At 35.5% G+C, this 22,915-nt stretch overlaps 3 protein-coding genes and 1 pseudogene across 4 annotated transcripts; all 4 read left to right on the top strand.

Annotated features, from left to right (window-relative positions):
* The first annotated feature begins 6 nt into the window (after positions 1-6).
* Positions 7-3,770, top strand: LOC108837081 (probable LRR receptor-like serine/threonine-protein kinase At1g29720). The gene is made up of 16 exons (XM_056998657.1): positions 7-24; positions 100-171; positions 253-315; positions 386-454; positions 542-592; positions 673-714; positions 804-847; positions 946-1,346; positions 1,426-1,624; positions 1,718-1,738; positions 1,827-1,961; positions 2,040-2,158; positions 2,239-2,449; positions 2,547-2,778; positions 3,055-3,205; positions 3,307-3,770. The coding sequence occupies exons 2-16, from the start codon at positions 101-103 to the stop codon at positions 3,658-3,660; spliced, it is 2,163 nt and encodes a 720-aa protein (XP_056854637.1). The 5' UTR covers positions 7-24; position 100; the 3' UTR covers positions 3,661-3,770.
* A 346-nt stretch (positions 3,771-4,116) lies between these two features.
* On the top strand, positions 4,117-10,972 carry LOC108833162 (probable LRR receptor-like serine/threonine-protein kinase At1g29720; annotated as a pseudogene).
* A 1,675-nt stretch (positions 10,973-12,647) lies between these two features.
* Positions 12,648-18,779, top strand: LOC108835501 (probable LRR receptor-like serine/threonine-protein kinase At1g29720). The gene is made up of 25 exons (XM_056998658.1): positions 12,648-12,810; positions 12,942-13,134; positions 13,233-13,304; positions 13,453-13,524; positions 13,606-13,677; positions 13,751-13,822; positions 13,919-13,990; positions 14,275-14,346; positions 14,434-14,505; positions 14,590-14,655; positions 14,742-14,813; positions 15,169-15,231; positions 15,344-15,412; positions 15,511-15,561; positions 15,660-15,701; positions 15,792-15,835; positions 15,924-16,312; positions 16,406-16,607; positions 16,712-16,732; positions 16,817-16,948; positions 17,026-17,144; positions 17,228-17,438; positions 17,549-17,786; positions 17,855-18,005; positions 18,101-18,779. Exons 2-25 carry the CDS (start codon positions 13,031-13,033, stop codon positions 18,500-18,502), a joined length of 2,880 nt encoding a protein of 959 aa, XP_056854638.1. The 5' UTR covers positions 12,648-12,810; positions 12,942-13,030; the 3' UTR covers positions 18,503-18,779.
* A 267-nt stretch (positions 18,780-19,046) lies between these two features.
* Positions 19,047-21,236, top strand: LOC108836974 (uncharacterized). Of its 2 annotated transcripts, none has more exons than XM_056998659.1 (7): positions 19,047-19,170; positions 19,581-19,874; positions 19,965-20,090; positions 20,171-20,448; positions 20,533-20,724; positions 20,821-20,911; positions 21,021-21,236. In XM_056998659.1, exons 2-7 carry the CDS (start codon positions 19,599-19,601, stop codon positions 21,111-21,113), a joined length of 1,056 nt encoding a protein of 351 aa, XP_056854639.1. In that variant the 5' UTR covers positions 19,047-19,170; positions 19,581-19,598; the 3' UTR covers positions 21,114-21,236. The 2 variants fall into 2 exon arrangements, with proteins under 2 accessions (XP_056854639.1, XP_056854640.1); XM_056998660.1 differs by having other exon boundaries at positions 19,568-19,874.
* The last annotated feature ends 1,679 nt before the right edge of the window (positions 21,237-22,915 follow it).

The raw sequence follows: 22,915 nt of genomic DNA, 5'->3' as shown, positions 1-22,915 counted from the left end.
ATCAAGCCAAGTCATCGAAAACTTGTATGTGTTTTTTCCAATGAAGCTTGATTTTATTTGAGGATATGAAACTAAAGCTAGTCTTCGTCCCTGTTTCAGGATGTTGAGGAATGTGAGTATGTCTGGTCAAATTCCTACTTACATCTGGAGTAAACCGGTCTTGAGATCTCTGTAAGTTTGTTATGGTGAAATCTGAAAAAAGACATGCAGAATTTACTCAAAGATTTGCGTACCTTATGTTGTTTGCTGCAGTGATTTATCGTTTAACAAGTTGAGCGGTGAAGTTCTTGGCATAAACTTAGTACCAAAATTTACGTAAGACACAGATATTATTATAACAAAGAATCACACACGGACGATTTATAGTTTTGATGTGTTCTTACAGCTACTTGACTAGCAATATGCTTTCCGGGGAAATTAAATCTGGTGTTTACCTCAACAGCAAATCAAATATGTACGTTTCAGCCTTTCGCTTGTTTAATTTATATGGCTTGAGAAATCTTTCTTCAAGTAAACTAATCTTCTAGTTGGTTTTATACAGTGACCTTTCTTATAACAATTTCTCATGGCCGTCTAGCTGCCAAGAAAGGAGGTACGTACATAAATATGTGTACCTATTTGTTAATAAAATGCTCATATTGAAGTTTATGCTCTCACTTTGTATTGAATCAGTAACATTAATACATACCGGAGCTCATATTTAAAGAACACTTTGTAAGTTCACTCTTCTGCAATGAAAAAACCTTAGTAAAAAAATTTCTGCTGATTAGATTCCTAAATACTATGATCGTTTTGTCATACAGAACCGGGATTCTTCCATGCGCTGGTTCAGTCACCTGCAAGAAATGTAAACACATATTGAGCCGTTCTAACTTGTCTCTAACATGCTTTAGAGAATTTGATGCATTCACTTTTGTTAATTCCCTTTTCCTATTGATGGTGTAGATCAAAGATCACTACATATAAATTGTGGTGGGGAAACTGTAACTGTCACAAACTCTTTGGGTAAAATCACTTATCAAGCCGATAACAGTGAGGTCAAAGCTGCTACAAATATGCACTTCAAGAACTGGGGAATTAGTAATACTGGTGACTTTATGGACGATGGAGAGGAAAATGACAAATACATCATGTCAACTAATAAAACACTACCTGGAGATTCTCCTGATCTTTATAAGACTGATCTTTATAAGACTGCACGTCGATCTGCTCTCTCTCTTGTTTATTATGCGTTTTGCTTGGAAAATGGAGAATATAATCTGAAACTCCATTTTATGGAGATTCAGTTTTCAGAGCAAGAACTATATAGTCGTCTAGCTAGACGCATATTTGATGTCTATGTTCAGGTATAGCGTTATTGTTTACTGAAGAGTTGCTTAGAAGATTGAATTTCATTTCCTTTTGTCCCTTTTCCTCCTCTGATAGGGAAAATTGTTCTTGAGGGATTTTAACATCAGACAGGAGGCTAATGGGACTCTGAAGTCTATTGTGAAAGAACTGAAAGCTGTTAATGTGACCGATCATAAGTTAGAGATTTGGTTGTATTGGGCGGGTAAAGGGACAACACTCATACCCAAAAGAGGAAACTATGGTCCTATGATCTCTGCTATCTCCTTGTGTCACAGTAAGTAACACTTCTCCTCTGCTTGTTAAACTTAAGACTATTCTTGTTACTCCTTGTTACCTATAAATAAATATTCATGTTTAAAAATTTCAGGCATGGAGCAACATTGTGGAGGTCTCTCAAAAGATAAATAAATACTCTGTTACAAAAAAATTTCTCTAGATTGGTGTATAAATTAACACTTTTAGGGTCTCATTTGCAGTGGAGAAAACCAAAAATCACATCAATTATCCACTAATCTTTGGGGTAACGGGTCCCTTGGTAGCAATTATTTTCTTGGCTTTGGGATTCTATGCTCAGAGAAAATGCAGACGGGACAAGAAAAAGAGAGAAAGAGGTATCAAAGCTCACAGAGTTTATGAATCCATTACTCATATTTTCTCATAGTGTTAATTATGATTTTCTCATTATATAGACCTGAGAGCCGAGGGTTTGCAAACTGTTTGCTTTACATGGAGGCAACTGCAAGCTGCAACAAACAATTTTGATGAAGCCAACAAACTTGGAGAAGGAGGTTTCGGATCCGTATTCAAAGTATACTAAAACACAGATGCCAAGTTCTTCTTAAATAAGGCTGTTTTTGGTTTTCTTATATGGCTGAAACTTTAATGCAGGGAGAGCTGTCAGATGGAACTATCATTGCAGTGAAGCAGCTCTCTTCCAAGTCATGCCAAGGAAACAGAGAATTTGTGAATGAGATAGGCATGATCTCTGGTCTGAATCATCCAAACCTTGTCAAGCTTTACGGATGCTGTGTCCAAAAGGATCAACTGCTGCTCGTGTATGAGTACATGGAAAACAACTCCCTTGCTCTTGCTTTGTCTGGTAAATTAATCGAAGTCATTCAACTTTTCTTTACGTTTTGATTCTATTCCAAGTGGACATATCATGTGAAGAAACAACATGTCTCTTCCATTCCCAGGAAAGAGCTCCTTGAAACTAGACTGGGCAGCAAGAAAGAAAATCTGTGTGGGAATCGCAAGAGGGCTTGATTTTCTCCATGAAGGAGCTGCGATCAGAATGATTCACCGTGACATAAAGACTCCCAATGTGCTTCTAGGCGCCGACCTTAATGCAAAGATATCTGACTTTGGTTTGGCTAGGCTTCACGAAGAAGAACACACACACATTAGCACCAAAGTCGCAGGAACCATGTAAGTAGTATTGTATAAACACACCATGGCAAAAAAAAATTATGTAGTTTTCTTAATACTGTAGGTCTGAAAACATTAAAATTCATCTTTATGAAACGGATATAGTATAACAGTCTGTTTACAATACTACCATGTAAGTAGTATTGTATAAACACACCAAGGCAAAAAAATTTAATGTAGTTTTCTTAATATATCTGAAAACATAAAAAGTTCCATCTTTATGAAACGGATGTAGTAGCAAGCTCTGAGGATGACTTCATTTCTCTTATGGTGTAGCGGATATATGGCTCCAGAATATGCTTTAATGGGTCATTTGACCGAGAAAGCAGATGTGTACAGCTTTGGGGTTGTGGCAATGGAGATTGTTAGTGGGAAAAGTAATACAACACAAAAGGGAAGCGATGACAACGCCCCACTTATTAAATGGGTAATGTGGAGCTTTTTGCTCTCTCTTTTGCATTTCTATTGTCCTCAGTTCTATAGTTTAACCTATGACTCTTTTGACAATTAAGTTTATATCCATCTCAGGCCATGACACTGCAACAAAAAGGGGACATAATGGAGATAGTAGATCCGAAGCTCGAAGGTGAGTTCAACAGCCTAGAAGCAGAGAGGATGATCAGAGTTGCTCTTGTTTGCACAAATGCAAATCCCTCTTCACGTCCACTGATGTCAGAGGCAGTGAAAATGCTGGAGGGAGAGATGGAAATACCACAGATTCTGTCAGGTCCTGCCGTGTATGGACATGATTTGAACTTTTCAAAGCTGATGGAGATGCAAGAGTCAACCTCGATGTCTGGTTATGGACTGTCCCATTTAATCAAGGATCAGCCACCTCAAACTCCACAACAGAGTTTTCTTCCTAGTCATTGTAATATGTAAGGTTTAGTTGCGAGGACTATCTACTAAAATTAACTTCAAACTCCATATCATTAGAAGTTGTCTGAAACCTTACGTTGGATATTTTATAATCTATGTATGTTTCCATGAAAGTTCCTAGTGTTTAATCCTGGTTCAGTTCAAATCAATTCTCGATATCTCCCTTATCTCCCTGCGTATAAAAGCTGCTGAAATCTATTTTCCAAAGTTGATAATGAAACATGCATGAAGCTGTAGGCTGTAACTGTTCACTATTGCAGATTGAACAATAATTGTGGCTTTCTCAATAAATGCATCTCGTACAATACTCCATTATTATCTTTGGCTACAACTGTTAACGCTGCTCTGTACTAGCAGACTAGGGGACGACCAAGACCATAAACGTAAATAATACGAAATATTTTCATATTTACAAAATTCAATTAAAAAAAACTTTCATTTCACAATTATTATTTATCTCTTCTTCTTGTTGCTAAAGATTGTGACTAACCAACCAAGTCCACATAATCTATATCGATGATGTGGATCGTCTTTTTCTTCATCATCATTACAAGCTTCTTTGCGACTCTAACAACATCCACTTCACCAGCTCTCCATCCAGATGAATGTATTAAATCAAAATTTTGATTCTTGTAAATATTTTTTTCTTATATGAACTTGATAACTTGTGCAGTGCATGCGCTTGAGGAGATAGCTACTACACTTGGTATAAAGAGAGTGAACCTAAGTTACAAAGACCCATGCTCTTCACAAAGTCTAATGATCATAAAACAAGATGATTGGAATCTGGAGGTGAACAACACCATTGCTTGTGATTGTAGCTTCAACAACAACATGACATGTCATATTACAGAATTGTGAGTGTTAATTTCTTTTTCTTTTTTTTTTCACTCTCTTATTTACTTCTTTAGTTTGCTTTAATCAAATGCAGAAGTCTCGTGAATTTAACTCTTATGGGGAAGTTCCACCTGAGTTAGCCAAGCTTCGACATCTCCGGTCAATGTAAGTCCAAAGGTTTGATAAATTTATCAAACCTTTTTACGTTACAAGTGGAAGTAGAGGGTGAAAAGATCTTATGTGCGATAGGTAAAAGAGAAAGTATGTTCATGTGTCAGACTTAGGGGTCTTAAATTCTATTAAGCTTTGGCACATATATTGTTGGGATTTTACATATTCATCGTTTTTGGTAAATCAAGTCCACCATGTAGTTCTTCGTTTGTAGAATCTAACAAGTTTTAAAAGTCAAGTCCTATTATTTTATAGATTTTACATTCTACTAAAATATAGTATCGTTGGTTTGATGATATTGTTATTCAAAAATGTTGTTTTTATTGATTTTATAGTTATGTTTATATTCAGCATTGTTAGAATACTATTCATATCCATTGGATTATAAAACTTGTTATGATGCATCTTGTAAAAAAAAAAAAAAAAAAAATACTACAAATTAACAAAATTCTATTTAAAACATCTCTATGCAAATTTAACATAATCTCTCAAAATCAACCTAAATCTATCAAAATCTAAGTCCCACTAGTTTCTATGGATTTTGCCTAGATATATTTCTATTTTTACTACAAGAACTCACTACTGATAAAACCAAGACAATAAAGAAAGAAAAAAGGATTTGCGGGGTAGTCTTTAAAGTAAAGTTTAAAACTTAATTGATCAACAAAACTGTAGCCACTAGCCAGAGTATCTACAAAGAGAAACATAACAAAAGTTCCTTACGAGTTTTTTTCTCTTACTTGTAGCGACTTATCCGCCAACTACCTTACTGGCACGATTCCACACGAGTGGGTTTCAATGCCATATCTCACTTTCATGTTAGCTCCCTCTCTTTCTCTCACTCTGATGCTTCATTTTTATGATTTACGAATAACTTTGAATATTCTGCAGCTGGCTCTGCGGGAATCGTTTGTCTGGGAATTTACCAACTTGGTTGCAAAACTTCAAGAATCTGAAATTCTTGTACGTTTCTGAATGTTTCCCACTTCTGTGGATTTTGTTTATTAATTTCAAATTTATGTTTTACCATATTAAAACCAATTGGTGATAAATAGATCGATTATAACTTTCTATATCATTAAATTATTTCTCCATTAATTACCAATTCAGAACTTCATTCATTAACCGTCTCTTCATGCTCAAGCGTGGATAATTATCTGAAAAACATCTACGGAGTGGTTCAATATCGGGTGATTCTGATACCATGTTAAACTCAATTTTACTCGGATTTACTCGAATTTAACATGGTATCAAAACCACTGAACCTAACTATTAAAAAACTTTAGACTCGATAAACACACTCTTGTAATTCAGTCCAAAAAGTAGCTTTTGCTCTCGGACTCAATAATGTTGGTCTGCGAGATTAATGGCCTGAAGGGCTGTTATCTCGAGAGAGTATTTGAATTAGATAGAGATTAACTAAAGGACCATAAGTAATAGTGTCTAAAGAGTGTGAATATAAGATCCTACATTGAAAGTTTTAGTGAGATATAAATACTATATAAAGGGTTTGGACCATTTCATTTAATTATTGTCAGTTGGTTTAAGTTGGAAGCCATGAAATTTAACATTGATTCAACTGATAAGTCTGATATGTGGTGATGAAATTTTCAGAGGGGTTGAAGGCAACCAGTTCTTTGGTACGATTCCTGATGAGCTTGGTAACCTGACCAAACTTGTAAAATTGTAAGACAGTCTTTGGCTTTGCAGATATTCAAATCAGTTTTGATATATATTTGCATTTTAAATTTTTGGTTTATATAATGCCAAAAATGTACAGTGGTAGATCTTATCTGAAAACTTGGTTTTGCAGGGATCTTGCATCTAATCAATTTACAGGAAGCTTGCCTATCACTCTCGCTCGACTAGTAAACCTTGAACAACTGTAAGTTGTTGTCTTCCTTGAAATGAAAACTTTCAAACCATTTTGCCTATTTTTGAAATTGTTTTATGAGCACCTAGATTGAACTGAAACATAATTTAAAGCTTTGTTGCAGAACACTTATTATATATACTTCGTAGTATATGTAGTTTGGTTGTAGGTTTGTGTAAGAACGGAAAACAGGTAGTATATATAGAAGAAAAAAAACCACAAACAACTAAAAGGTTGTTTGTGCAAACCAAACTACATATACTACATATCATTTTCAGTTCTTACAACTTTTTTCTATGCTACAAAAAAGTTGTTTGTTTTTATTTTTGCAGTTGGATAAGTGACAACAAGTTTAGTGGAACCATCCCAGCATATATTGGCAAGTGGTCTCGGCTTAGAAAGCTGTACGTAAGCTTTGTCCTTTCATTGCTAATTTTTAATTTCTACTTGTGTTTATGCTTATGCGCGGTCTAACATGTATCAATAATGGTCAGCAGATTTCTACATGCCAGTGGACTGAAGGGACCTTTTCCTGATCCGGTGGCCTGCCTAGAAAATCTCATTGATCTGTAACTGATTTATCTTTCATAGATTAGCAAAAGGACAACTGAACTCATGTTTTAAGGATTATATATATATATATTCATATGCGCAGGAGAATAAGTGATACCACTGGGATAAACTCATTTCCAATTCTATCCAGCAAAGTCTTTGAAACCCTGTAATTTATTTTTCCACTGAAACTTATGGTTTCTTCTATCTTCATTGTTTATCAGAAATTTTCAAACTAATGGTGTCTCTGTTCTGTGTTCCAGGATTTTGAGGAATGTGGGTTTGTCTGGTCCAATTCCTTCTTACATCTGGAATTTGCTAAACCTAACTAGACTGTAAGTTCTTTGTCATTCCTGCGTTTAAAATGCCTTGAATATACAATTTGTTTATTAACAAGTATGTCACAGCTAAAACGTATATTTAACTATATACCAAAGAATATTGATTTACAAGTTTAACGCAGAGATTTATCGTTTAACAAGTTGACTGGTGAAGTTCAGGACATACAAAAAGCACCAAAACTTCAGTATACGTAAGTTGTTACAATCCAAGATTTGAGTATGTTATTCCAAGATTGAGAATCATTGGTTTTCTTTCAGCTATCTAACTGGCAACATGCTTTCCGGAAACGTTGAGTCTGCTTTTCTAATCAAAAACAACCCTAATATGTACGTTTCACCTGCTTGTATGGCTTGAAAAAAGTTGCCATCATGCCAACTAATATTCTTCGCGGTTCTCTACAGAGATCTCTCTTATAACAATTTCTCTTGGTCATCTAGTTGTCAAGAAAAGAGGTATGAACGTGAAATGGAACATCTTTAAATCTTATATTTTATATAACCTGATAATGTTGAAGTCTCTGTTGAATCAGTAACATTAACACATACCGGAGCTCAATTTTGAAGAATAATTTGTAAGAACATGAATGGATAATATTATTGAATGGTTTGAATGTTTGTTGCTATATGAGATACCTAAATGTTTTTATCGTTTGTACATACAGAACTGGCCTTCTTCCTTGCGCTGCTCCAGTCAACTGCAAGACCTGTAAGTACATGCATTCAATATTTTCTACATAATGTTTTTTGTTAAATCCCACTCTTTCTACTCATTGTTGATTGTAGACCAGCGATCAATACATATAAACTGTGGTGGAGAAGATATAAAGATTAAAAACTCCTTTGGTAAAATCACATATCAAGCTGATAGCCATAAAACCATGGCCGCAACAAATCAGCACCTGGAAAACTGGGGAATCAGCAACACAGGTGACTTCACTGATGATCGATATACTGATGACACGTTCATCATTTCAACTAGTTTAAGACTACCAAAAGATTCTCCCCATTTCTATAAGACCGCGCGCCGATCTGCTCTCTCTCTCTGGTTTACTATGCATTTTGCTTGGAAAATGGAGCCTACAATGTGAAACTCCATTTTATGGAGATCCAGTTTTCAGACCAAGAAGTATACAGCCGTATAGGCAGACGCATATTTGACGTTTATGTTCAGGTAAAGTGTCACTATATTTGATTACATAACTTCTTTAACCAAGCTTGGAAGACTGAAGTCCATTTCCTCTTGTTATTTCTGTCCCATGTTAGGGAAAATTGTTTTTGAAGGATTTTAACATCAAAGAAGAAGCTAATGGGACTTTAAAGCCTGTAGTGAAAGAACTGAAAGCTGTTAATGTGACCAATCATATGTTAGAGATTCGGTTTTATTGGGCAGGGAAAGGGACAGCCCTCATTCCCAACAGAGGAAACTATGGTCCTCTTATCTCTGCTATCTCCTTGTGTCACAGTAAGTACCCTTATTCTCTGCTGCAGAAACTTCACTCCTTTACATTCAGTTTTCTTCACTCTGAAGTGTCCACAACTTTAAATTATCTTCTTCAACTTCTTTACACTGATCCACACCTCCTACTGACAATATTCATCTCTTGAAATTTCAGGTCTGGAGCCACGATGTGGAGGTTTTTACACAGAGACAATTTCTTTCTGTAGATTGGTTTATATATATATATATATATATATATATATATATATATATATTATATATATTTACACTTCCTAGTGTCTTATTTGCAGCGGAGAAAATAAAACATCACATTAGTTATCCCTTATTTTCGGGGGCAGCAGGTGTATTGGTAACAATAACTCTCTCAGCTGTGGGAATATATGCTCGGAGAAGATGCCTAAAAGACAGTAACACAAGAAAACGAGGTACCAGAGTATAAATCTATTTATGTTTAGTTGTTAGAATTACTAATGATTTTCTACTTGGCACCTGATCACATATATAGACCTGAGAGCCGAGGGTTTGCAAACTGTTTGCTTTACATGGAGGCAACTGCAAGCTGCAACAAACAATTTTGATGAAGCCAACAAACTTGGAGAAGGAGGTTTCGGATCCGTATTCAAAGTATACTAAAAGACATGCCAAGTTCTTCTTAAACAAGGCTGTTTTTGGTCTTTTTATATGGCTGAAACATTAATGCAGGGAGAGCTGTCAGATGGAACTATCATAGCAGTGAAGCAGCTATCTTCCAAGTCATGCCAAGGAAACCGTGAGTTTGTGAATGAGATAGGCATGATCTCAGGTCTGAATCATCCAAACCTTGTCAAGCTTTATGGATGCTGTGTAGAGAAGAATCAATTGATGCTTGTGTATGAGTACATGGAAAACAACTCCCTTGCTCTTGTGCTTTCTGGTAATCAAAGTCGTTCAGATTTTTTTTTAGATGTTCTTACATGTCATCACATATAAAGTGACATCATTTCTCTTTGGTTTGCCAGGAAAGAGCTCCATGAAACTCAACTGGAAAGCAAGACAGAAAATTTGTGTTGGAATCGCAAGAGGGCTTGAGTTCCTCCATGAAGGATTGATGATCAGAATGGTTCACCGTGACATCAAAACTCCTAATGTACTTCTAGATGCTGACTTAAATGCAAAGATATCTGACTTCGGATTGGCTAGACTCCATGAAGAAGAACACACTCACATTAGCACCAAAGTTGCAGGAACCATGTTAGTACAGAACATAAAACAAACATCACAAAAACTTATCTCATTCTTGGTTTCTTTTTTGTAATGCAGGGGATATATGGCTCCTGAATATGTACTATGGGGTCAACTAACAGAGAAAGCAGACGTGTATAGCTTCGGAGTTGTGGCAATGGAAATTGTTAGTGGCAAGAGTAATACTAAACACAAGGGAACTGCTGACCACATCTCACTTCTTGATTGGGTAACCATGGAGCTTTCCTTTCTCTTTTTTTTTCCATTTGATGTCTACAAGTTTCTCTTTGGTGAAACTTGTATTTGTTTTACAAATGAAAACTCAGGCGCTGTCACTGCATCAGAAAGGGGACATACTGGAGGTTGTAGATCCAATTCTTGAAGGTCATTTCGATAGAAAAGAAGCGGTGAGGATGATCAATGTTGCTCTTGTTTGCACAAACTCATCTCCTGCGTTGAGACCAACAATGTCAGAGGCATTGAAAATGCTGGAGGGAGTGACTGAATTAACACAGGTTACGTCAGATCCTGGTTTATACGGAGACGACTGGAACTTGTTAAAGATGAGAGATGTTGATACACATGGAAGCTCGAGCACGTCTGGTGTGACCGATCAAACAAGAGCGACAACGAAATCCTCTGTTTCTGGTTGTGATCTCTATCCGTTATACCCTGAGTCCATTACACTAAACTCCACAGTAGAGTATCATTCCTCATCACTGTAATATCAAAAGCTTTTACTCGACGGTAGCTTAAACCCTCAGATAATTAGCTCTCTCTGCACTAGTGTGAAAGGGTCGCATTTCACACCATTTCATTTTTCTTTTGAAAAGTAAAAGAAAAGTTCTAGAAGTTCTCTAACATGTGTTTCTTCGGCCTTTATTGTCCTGGGTTTACGTAGAAACCGGAAGTCTTTGCGTTTGCATTGAACCCGGAAGTCTTTGCGTTCATAAAAGAGAAGATAGCCTAGCCAGTGCCTTTGATTGCACTTAATGCTTTCATAAGTGTGAAATTAGTGAAAAAAAAAAGTGTGAAATTAGTGGTTCATATAAGAACACAGTCACATAAATTGTGTTTATTTATTTACTTTAACTATTTGACTCGTCGCTCTTTGTATTCCTCGTTGACTATTTCTTTTTCTTCTTTTTTGTTCACCCCTCGTTAACTTTTTTTTTGTAACTTAAGGCTACCCCTCTTTAACTTTTCTTTTATCTATCTTATTAAAACAGAAACATTCTATTGGACCTAACATTTATTTTGTAAGTTTTTAAATTAAATACACTTTTATACTTTATAGTTAAACCTACATTAAATCACTAATGTTCATTTATTTATACTACTATCCATGTTTCCAAACAATATACTTATTTCTTTATACTACTATCAATGTTTCCAAACAATATATTTTTATACTACTATCAATGTTTTTAAACAATACAATAATTAATCTTAATATTTTATATATATATCATTTTCTCTTTAAAATTTTGTAGAAACATCATAATTTCATAAATTGCAAAATAATGAACTTTAAAATTTGGATTATAAGATTACAAATTATGAAACTATTACAATTTAAATCAAAATTAGATTACATATTGGCCATCCATCAGTTCAATCGGTTAGTTTCGGATTTTAGTGATTTTTGTTAATATGAATATTTTAAAAACCTAAATTGAATTGTTAGATCTCCAGATTAAGCGGTATAATCACAATCGGGTTGAATTTAGAAACACTGATTTAAATACAAAAATATTTTAAATACACTCTTTAAAAGTTACCAAAATATTTGTTAAGTTATTAGTGAAAATTTTCATTATAAAATATTCGCGCTTCCAAAGCGCGGGTCATAATCTAGTTATTAGTTTACAACTCATACAAGAACATTGCCGAGTTGTTGTTAAAAACAAAACAAAAAAGTTGTTAAAAAAAAAGAACATTGCCGAATTTAAGTGCCATGATTCTAAGCTAAAAACTTTAGTTCATTCGTTGTATATTTTTTGACTACTATTACTAAGAAAACAGTCAGTCATGGTGCGGCCTGGAATGTTTTTTTTTTCATTTTTGTACTTCAAATGATGGAAGTAAGATATGACCAAAAAAGGGAAAAAAGTGGAATTGTTATACGTAAGCCTTAGAACTGCGTTCATAGGCTGCTCATGCAGTCATGCATTAAAAAACAGTTAATGCAGACAATAGCCCGTCTGCATATATACGCAAGTCTTATCCGAGAAAGGGACATGAACATCAAGCATTCTTTTTTCTATTATTTTTTGGTCAAATCATTTGGACAATTCAAACATTAATTTCGATCACAAATATATATCTACTCTCTATCCCAATCAAACTTACGATCAATGAACGTGTATGACCGTAACCGTGAGATTTTTTTTTGGGTGACCGTGAGAGTTCTCTTCCAAAGTCAATATCTTACCTCAATTAGGTCTCTCTATAGCCACCGACAAAAGCCCAATGAAAATTCTAAAATTTATATAAATATATAACCATCGATTGCCTTGCTCTTGCATGATGATATTGTAATTTGTGACTAACGAAACAAGTACACATACAAAGAATAGTCGTATTATGCGAGATATGTTGATCGTCTTCTCAGTTTTTCTTCTGTTCTTTACCATCATCACAAGCTTCTTAGCAATTTCAACAAACATCTGTCCCATCAGCTCTCCATCCAGATGAGTGTATGAGATAAACTGCTACTAGTTTTTTTGTTATAAAATCAAAAATTAAAATCCACATATTAGTTCCAAAAAAAAATCCACATATTGATGTATATACTTCGATTATATATATATATGTTAATTATAAGCAGTGAATGCGCTAGAGAAGATAGCTACGACACTTGGTATCAAGGGACTGAACCTAAGTCATGGAGACCCTTGCAATTTAGGAACCCTAAAGATGATGCAAGACGTTGATGGTGTTTCTAACCCGGAGAATAGAAACAGCACCATTCGTTGTGATTGTAGTTTCAACAACAGTAGGATATGTCATATAACAAGCATGTTAGTGTTATTAAATTGTTGTGTCTTTTTTAAAAAAAAGTAGATGTTTCTTCTGTGTCCTGATATTTTTCCTGGTTCCATTATTTGTACAAAAACAGAGATCTCAAGACCCTTAGCCTTCCAGGAAAACTTCCACCAGAGTTGGCTGAACTTCGATATCTAAGATCGATGTAAGTTCAAACCATGCAGAAATCAAATATTTAGATTATATGTTGCCAAACTGAGAGTATTATTTATTCAACGAAATTATCAAACAAATCTGTAGCGTTTGAATCTTCGGAGAGAGCTCTGAGAGCGAGATTTTGATTTTCTTTGCAGAGATTTGTGCAGAAACTACCTTTCAGGCACAATCCCAATGGAGTGGGCTTCATTGCCTTACCTCACTTCCATGTTAGCTCCCTCTCTTTCTCTCTCGCTGATACATACTCTTCAATCTTCATGATCATGAGTGAGTTTTGAATTTTCTTGCAGCTCGCTCTGTGCAAATAACTTGTCTGGGCCTTTACCAACTGGATTACAAAACTTCAAGAATCTGACTGTTCTGTACGTTTCAAACATGTTCCCTACACCAGATATGCCTTTTGATTTTACCTAATTGATGTGACAAAATTTTCAGAGGGCTTGAAGCCAATCAATTCTCTGGTCCGATTCCTGATGAACTTGGTAACTTGACATCCCTAACAAGATTGTAAGATTATTTATGGATCTTAACCATTGTTCAAAACCAAGAATCTTTGATAAGATGAACGGTAGAGTTAATAATTTCAGAAACTGGTTTCTGCAGGCATCTTACTTCCAATCAATTTACAGGAAGCCTACCTAACACTCTAGCTAGACTGGTGAACCTTAGAGATTTGTAAGTTGTTGCTATAATTGGACATTTAAAAATTTTCTAAAGGTTTTTGTTGCCTTTGAAACTGGAGATTCTCATCTTTAATTGGATGTAAATATTAGTCAATTCGTAAAGTTTATGAAGTTTGGAGGAAGAAGATGTTATATTAGCATCCAAATTGAAGTTAAACCTTTTTCATTCAGGGCCCTTTGTTGAACTTCTTCTTCAACTTTTTATATGTATGAATTGTTTGGTTGTGAATTGATTTTTAGAAAGATCTTAACTAGTTGTTAGTTCTCATTACGCAGTAGGGTAAGTGACAACAACTTCAATGGTACTATTCCAGCATATATTGGAAACTGGTCTCGGCTTGAAAAGCTGTAAGCTTGTTCTTCATTGCTAATTTTAGTTTCTTTTACAGTTCCTGTTTACGTAGCATCTAAGTTTGTGTATGTTATGATCAACAGAGGTTTACAGGCAAGCGGACTGAAAGGTCCTATTCCTGATGCAGTTGCTCGCCTAGAAAATCTTATTCATCTGTAATGAACCTACCTTCAATATATGTATTAGCAAAGGGACAACTGAAACAACACTGATGTTTTAAGCGATATATTCATATGCAGGAGTATGAGTGATACAACTGGGATAACCTACTTTCCAAATATATCCAGCAAAGTCATCAGAAAACTGTATTTATTTCCAGTCATCAGTTTCACATCTTGAGGCTTAATTCTATCTTAAAATTTGAAACTAAAGTCTTCCTTTCCTGTTCTAGAATTTTGAGGAATGTAAGTTTGTCTGGTCCAATTCCTTCTTACATATGGAATTTGCCAGACCTAACTACTCTGTAAGTTCTTTCTTGTCACAAGTCAAAAGACTTTTGTAAGTTTGTCAGAGCTAGTTAAATATTATACTACACATTACTTGCTGAGAAATTAGCGTATTAGATGCTTATAGACTATATATTTTTATGTGTATATATAGATTGTTATGGATGGGTACACACATGAATAAACACAATAGAGAGATAATAAATTTTTGTGAGAGTGATATTCATGTATGAGAGGGTCTATTTAGGATTTTTTTACAAAATCCATAATTTACATTGTTTCAAAAAAATCCATAATTTACATTTTTGTTTCAAAAAAAAAAAAAAAAAATCCATAATTTACATTTTTGCTTTTTGCACATATTTGCTGCAGGGACTTGTCATTTAACAGCTTGACTGGTGAAGTTCATGGAATCCAAAAAGCACCAAAATACACGTATAGTACTAAACAATCTGAGATTATAAATGTTAAAAGAGCTGAAGACCTTTCAATGTCAATACCACAGTACAATGATCAAAGTATGTATCATTTTGACATGTTGTTTCAGCTATTTGACTAGAAATAGGCTTTCTGGAGATGCTGGATCTGGTGGTTTTCTCAATAGCAAATCTAATATGTATGTTTTGGCTTCCCCTTGTCTATATGACTTGAGATACCTTTTCCACATGTAGACAAATAGTTTTGCTATTTTTCTAATATGGTTATTTCTCACAGTGATATCTCTTATAACAATTTCTCTTGGCGGTCGACCTGCCAGGATAAGAGGTATCAATATAAATTCTTGGTAGATACAATACACCTTCTCTCTATTGCTAATAAGGTTATTATGCTGAAGTTTATGTTTTCACTTTATGCTCAATCAGCAACATTAACACATACCAGAGCTCATATCTTAAAAACAATTTGTAAGCACACTCTTCTACTTAATAATTCGCATCAATAGAATATTTTGTGCCATTGTGATGCCTAGCTGTTTTGGTAGTACTTTCATAAAGGACTGGGCTTCTTCCATGTGCTGGTCCAATCAACTGCACAAGCTGTGAGTACATAAAGAGCGGTCTCTAATTAACATGTTATTTTGCGGTCTGTTTTCCCTATTAATTCTCTCTTTCAATCATGGATTCTAGATCAGCGAACACTACATATTAATTGTGGTGGAGACAACATAGCTATTAAAAACTCCTCTCATAAAATCACTTATCAAGCTGATAATAGTACAATCCATCCCGCAACAAATCAACACTTCAAGACATGGGGAGTTAGTAACACAGGCGTATTTATCTCGAATGAAAATAGTGAGGATGATACGTACATCATTTCTACTAGTTTGACACTACCTGGAGATTCTCCTGATCTTTATAAGACGGCACGTAGATCTGCTCTCTCACTTGTTTATTATGCGTTTTGCTTGGAAAATGGACCCTACAATGTGAAACTCCATTTTATGGAGATTCAGTTTTCAGACAAACAACCATACAGTCGTCTCGGCAGACGCATGTTTGACGTCTATGTTCAGGTAAAGCGTTGGTGTTTTTTATTTCCTATTTTCAGTAATCATAGCATGGAAAATTGACGTTCATTTCCTTTTTTCCTTTTCCTCTCTTGTTAGGGGAAACTATTTTTGAGGGATTTTAACATCAGAGAGGAGGCTAAAGGGACTCTGACGCCTGTTGTGAGAGAACTGAAAGCTGTTAACGTGACTGATCATTTGTTAGAGATTCAGCTATATTGGGCTGGGAAAGGGACAACGCTCATACCCAAAAGAGGAAATTATGGTCCTCTTATCTCTGCAATCTCCTTGTGTCACCACAGTAAGTAATCTTCATCATGTTGCTTTCTTACCTCTCAAGTGGGGACATAGCTTCAAATGATTGCACTCATCTTGTTGACATTGGTTCATCTTTTAAAATTTTAGGTATGGAGCCACAGTGTGGAGGTATAAATACAAAGAAACTACTTTTTGACATTATTTTCAGTAGCTTGGTGCATAAGTTTTACACTTCTTTTGTCTCCTTTACAGCTGAGAAAATAAAAAGTCGCATTAATTATCCCCTAATTTTGGGGGCAGTGGGTGCCTTGGTAGTTATTCTCTTGGCCTTAGGAATATATGCTCAGAGAAGATGCAGAAGAGACAAGAATACAAGAGAACAAGGTAACAGAGTTCTCTGGTACATGACGAATTTTTTAAGCCAGTAGTAATCATCTTTTGTTGGGAACATGTTCACATAGATTTGAGAGCCCAGCGTCTTCCAACGGTTTGCTTTACATGGAAGCAACTTCAAGCTGCAACAAACTATTTTGATCAATCCAACAAACTTGGAGAAGGAGGTTTCGGATCCGTATTCAAAGTATACTAAAACACAGATGCCAAGTTCTTCTCAATTATGGCTGTTATTTTTTTTTGGTTTCTGATTTGAGAAACATAATGCAGGGAGAGCTGTCAGATGGAACTATAATAGCAGTCAAGCAGCTCTCTTCCAAGTCATGCCAAGGAAACAGAGAATTCGTGAATGAGATAGGGATGATCTCTGGTCTGAATCATCCAAACCTTGTCAAGCTTTATGGATGCTGTGTCGAAAAGGATCAACTGCTGCTCGTGTATGAATACATGGAAAACAACTCCCTTGCTCTTATGCTGCATGGTAAATAAAACTCATTAATAATTTCATTAGAATTATGTTTTTGAGTCTAAATCAAATGTACACTTATGTTACCTCATGTCATTTATCTTCGGTCACAAATTCATTTCCAGGAAAGAGTTCTTTGAACCTGGACTGGGAAGCGAGACAAAAAATCTGTGTGGGAATCGCAAGAGGGCTTGAATTCCTGCATGAAGGATCGATGATCAGAATGGTTCACCGTGACATAAAAACCACAAATGTGCTTCTAGACGCTGACCTAAATGCAAAGATATCTGACTTTGGATTGGCTAGGCTCCATGGAGAAGAAGAAGAACACACTCACATTAGCACCAAAATTTCAGGAACCATGTAAGCGTAGATTTTAGCACAAAATTCACAGTGTATATAGCTCACTCTTGGTTGTACTTATAATGCAGTGGATATATGGCTCCAGAGTATGCATTATGGGGTCAGCTGTCAGAGAAAGCAGACGTGTATAGCTTCGGGGTTGTGGCAATGGAAATTGCTAGTGGGAAGAGCAATACTAAACACAAGGGAAGTGCTGATCACGTCTCTCTTATCAATTGGGTAAAACTCTGGAGATTGTTTTATCATTTGATACCTACAAGTAACCATTCATACACATTTACTTACTTAAACCACTTTGTACATCTGAATCTCAGGCATTGACGCTGCAACAGGCAGGGGAGATAACGGAGATGGTAGATCCAGCGCTCGAAGGTAACTTCAACAGCAAAGAAGCAGTAAGGATGATCAAAGTTGCTCTCGCTTGCACAATCTCATCTCCATCCTTAAGACCAACCATGTCAGAGGTGGTACAAATGCTCAGCGGGGAGATAGAGATAACAGAGGTTTTATCAGATCCTGGTTTATATGGACATAACTGGAGCTTGTCAAAGCTGAGGGACGTTGTTGATACGGATGGTAGCTTGAGCACGTCTGTTTTCACCGATCAAACGGCAACGAACACGGAATCCTCTGTTTCTGGTTATGATCTCTATCCATTGCGCTCTGAATCAATGATTCTAAACTCCACAATTGAGTTTTCTTCCTCGTCACGTTAATATAAAAAAAAAGAAAAACTATGCACGTTGCCTGAAAGAGGCAAAGATTGTGAAATTATTGTATAGAACCTTACTACTAGCTCATTTCACTGAAGTTGTTTAAACCTTACTACTAGCTCAGTTTATATAGAACCAAATTATGGGTATATGTATGAATGTTTATCTAATTCGATTCAATGGTGAGTTGTTTCAAATATTTTTGTTAGAAGATTGCGATTATTTAGGAAAGAAAATAGTCTCGAAATCGGCTAAAAATGATGGACTCCTCAAGAATATAGTTTTGTGCTAGTAACCGGAACCATATATTACTGTTGCTCCATCTATCAAATGCGAGGCTATGTTCCATGTCACATGGACCATGTGATTGTGAGCTGAACCTGCAGCTTCTAATTTTATTTGATTTGGCGCGTCCGTAATCTAAGTTAAAATTGAGGTTTGATTTTTTTTTTTTTTGGTTCGAGTAAACCGGGGGTCGGTCAAGGACAGAACGACCGGTAATCTCTAAACGCAGCGTTTGTCGTGAAAGTTACTCTTAACCACCAATTTCTTTCAGGGATTATTTGTGTGTTGGGGTGGGGACTTGAGAGCCATTCACTCGAGAGAGCCAGGAAGAGAGACATGAAGACTGCCTTTCTCACCAAGCACTACTCTCTTCAACTCTAAATCAGGTTTCTTCCTCTTCTGTCTCTTTCCTCTGTTTCTAATTACTTGTCGTAAAACATCCCTTTTTGTTTCGTACCTCTGATCTCTACTTTTTTTTTCTGGAATTCATAAATAAAATTACAATGCGTCCAGATGATTCCAAGTTCCTCCTATGATCAAATGTTTTAAATTTGTGGAGAACTCTTATAGTATTGTTATTCATAAAGACACATTTGGTTAACTTGAAGAAAGTTAGATGCTTCAAAGCCTTGTTTGTGTCTTAATGACCAAAAGGAATTTGGTAAAAAAAGTTGAAGACTTTCTATGATTTTAGAAACACTGTGTAACTGAGCTTCCTACAAAAAGTGATTCTCTTTTCTTTCTTTTTACTCAACTGAAAAAAAAACTTATTAATTTGCTCAGAGTATATTGACAGGTGGCAAAACAAGAACCAATGGCTATGGTGATGTCAGGTGGCACGATGCCACTTCACGCCAATCCTCTTCCTCTAAGTATCATCAACACCAAAACAAGAGTCCGGCCTGCATCATCCTCGTTTCCGCTATCCTCACCCGCTCCTCACACCCCTTCCACCTCCCTCTCCATCCGCTTCAAGCCCTTTCAGCATGTTTCCCGGTCTCTCTCCGTGGTATCTTCCGTTCTGTCAGAGGACAGAGCTACTGGAGTTAGTGGCTCCGGGACAGATGCACTCAAGCTGACATACTTTGAGGTAAAGGGTTTGTCTTTTTACAACAACTTCAACATTTGTAATTCCGTAAGCATAATAAACTGATATGTCTTTTTGTAAACTGGATTTAAGGGAAATAGCTGGCTATGGGAAACGGGTGGATTGAAAATCTTGGTTGATCCCATTCTCGTCGGTAATTTGGATTTTGGAATCCCATGGCTCTATGATGCTGCCAAGAGATTTTTGAAAGGCTTCAAGGTAACACTTGTTCTCTATTCATATTTTTCATTGAATCTGTTTTGCATTAAGTTTCTAAGACTTTTGTATATTTAATGCAGCTTGATGATCTCCCTGAAGTTGATTGCTTGCTCATCACTCAAAGCCTTGATGACCATTGCCATCTAAATACCCTTAGGCCACTTTCCGAGAAATCTCCAGACGTAAAGGTTATAGCAACTCCAAATGCAAAGCCTTTGCTTGATCCTCTTTTCAGAAATGTAACTTATCTGGAACCTGGAGAGACCTACGAGCTAAATGCAAGAAACGGTTCTAAAGTTCGAGTTAAAGCCACAGCAGGACCTGTCCTCGGTCCACCATGGCAACGCCCTGAGAACGGGTAAATTTTTTTTTTAAATAACTCTCATCAAGCTACCACCAACCTCGTTGTGGTTATTGATTTATACTTCTCTTTTGTCCTCAGGTATCTTCTTGTATCACCTGAAGATCAGATATCTCTCTACTACGAACCGCACTGTGTATGCAACATGGAACTTCTGAAGAATGAAAGAGCCGACATTGTAATCACACCGGTCATCAAACAACTTCTCCCACAATTTACTCTGGTTTCTGGCCAAGAAGACGCTGTCCAGCTAGCCAAAATCTTAAAAGCCAAGTAAAACAGTCATCTCTCTCTCTCTCTCTCTTTTGTTCTTCCATGTAGCCTCGAGAAAATGTAAATAAGCACTCTTTGCATTACTTTGGACTGTAGGTTTGTTGTGCCGATGCAAAATGGCGATCTTGATGCGAAGGGGATTTTAGCAGGTATTATAAAGAAAGAAGGAACGATAGAATCATTTAAGGTGAAGCTCTCTCTTAACCCAAAGAAAACTGCAAAACAGAATCAGTATTTTTGCTTTTAACTAAGATCAATGGTTATAGTGGCTTTGTTGTGTGGGTTTGTGGATGCAGGAATTGTTATCAAGAGAGCTTCCAAAAGCTCAAGTGTTGGAGCCCATAGCAGGTGTGCCGCTAGAGATCTTGCCTCCAACGTCAGACGTTTAGAATGTAACGGGTATATGAACATGACTCATGAGGATACACACACATGTAAATATACTAGGCATTTTGTTGTTTTATTTTTCTGTAATGAACGATGATTATTGTTAGTACTGTGTTGATTATTTATGATCTTCGTGTTGTGTGTGACAATAGATAGAAAACTCTCTCTATCTATCGTAGTCAAACAAGTTGATGTTTGATAAAATTAAGTTGTGTTCCAAAAATTTTCTTTTTGAAAAGTAATTTATAAAATAATAATTGTATCACACAAATCAAACTTCATACTAAAAACTTAAGTGTTTTGTAAAAGATAGTCAAACTTCATCGATGAAGAACAAAGAAAAATCGATAAAAGCATCTGCGGACTAAAACTTCTTTGAAAGTAATTTTGACTTAAATTTTGAAGTCTTTTGGACCGGCCAATGACAATGCAGTCCAATCTGCTTTAGTTCGCAGATGAGACTAACGAATTTGAACATACTTCACAAGTTCATATATAGGTCTATCTATGTGACTATGTCTAATTCGTTATGTCTTGGATGGGGATCACCAGTGGTAGATCTAAAACTTGTTTTAATCCTGAATATAAAATTACATATTATAGTATAATTTAATAAATCAACAGGGACAATATTAAAAATTGACAAACAATTACACCAAATTTACAAATATTATAAGGGGCAACTGCCCCATCCAAAATGTAAGTGGCCTCTCACTCAGCCATTTAACACCCAATCTTAGATACTAGTTGGCCACCCATTTAAGTATTAGTCATGAGTTCGATTTCTAAATTCATTTCCATTAGAAACTAAATTATGGTTAATTGGTCAATTTGGATTTAGGTTTCGATCCAAATGATTAAGATGATAAGTTCTAACACTTGATAGACCTACTTCCTAAAATTAATCAAAAGATATTTTAAATTTGATTTGTAGCATTAAATTAATCAGAATATATTCTATTAAAACTGCTGTTAATGCTATAAATTTCGAACTAATTCAATTTGTAGCATTATAAAAAAAATTAAGATGGACCAAACAGTCCATAGAATATATACAAAAAAAATTTAAGTATTGTTTTGTGAGATGATAAGACAATAAAAAATTATTTGAGGGATGAAACCTTCTACTGCTAGCTAGCGGGTGATCTCGAATTAGATTTTGTAAATGTCAAACCAAATCTAAAAGGGTCGAGGTTCGTGAACAAGGTAACTGAGGTCGTAAGGGTCGAGGTTCCTAATCAAGCGCACAAGAAACCTTCCAAGTTTGATTAAACTAAAGAGTTGTTCTAACTCATTGGGTTTCTATGGCTCTTTCCATATATACTCTGTGTATCTGACTTTCTCAAACTATGTGATCTAACAAATCACATTTTGTATCTTTGTTTTTTAATTGAATGCCCTTTTTACGAAAAGAAAAATCGAGTCTAAAAGGATTGATGAAACACTAGAGGCGGCTGATGAAACATTCACAATAGTTGAGCCCAAAATATTAAAATAAATATGAATATTGGAATTATAAAATGTAACCAAGAGATATTGTCATTCTTGGTCTAAATGCCAATGTTGTTAAGTGTTAACATATCAATATAACATGTGACAATTTATAACATACTGTATTAGACAAATGTTACTTTTGTGGTGTTCAAAAAAAAAGAAGACAAATGTTACTTTTGAAAAGAATTACTCTCTCTGTTATTTAAAGATATATGTTTTAGAAAAATAAATTGTTTCATAAAAATGTATTTTTTATGTTTCCTATACAAAAATTGCAAATTTCAATAAAATTGATTGAATTTATTGAAAG

Source organism: Raphanus sativus, unplaced genomic scaffold (assembly GCF_000801105.2).
Source record: "Raphanus sativus cultivar WK10039 unplaced genomic scaffold, ASM80110v3 Scaffold1346, whole genome shotgun sequence".
In the NCBI taxonomy this organism is placed as follows: domain Eukaryota; kingdom Viridiplantae; phylum Streptophyta; class Magnoliopsida; order Brassicales; family Brassicaceae; genus Raphanus; species Raphanus sativus.
This window is presented reverse-complemented; position numbering and strand designations above follow the sequence as displayed.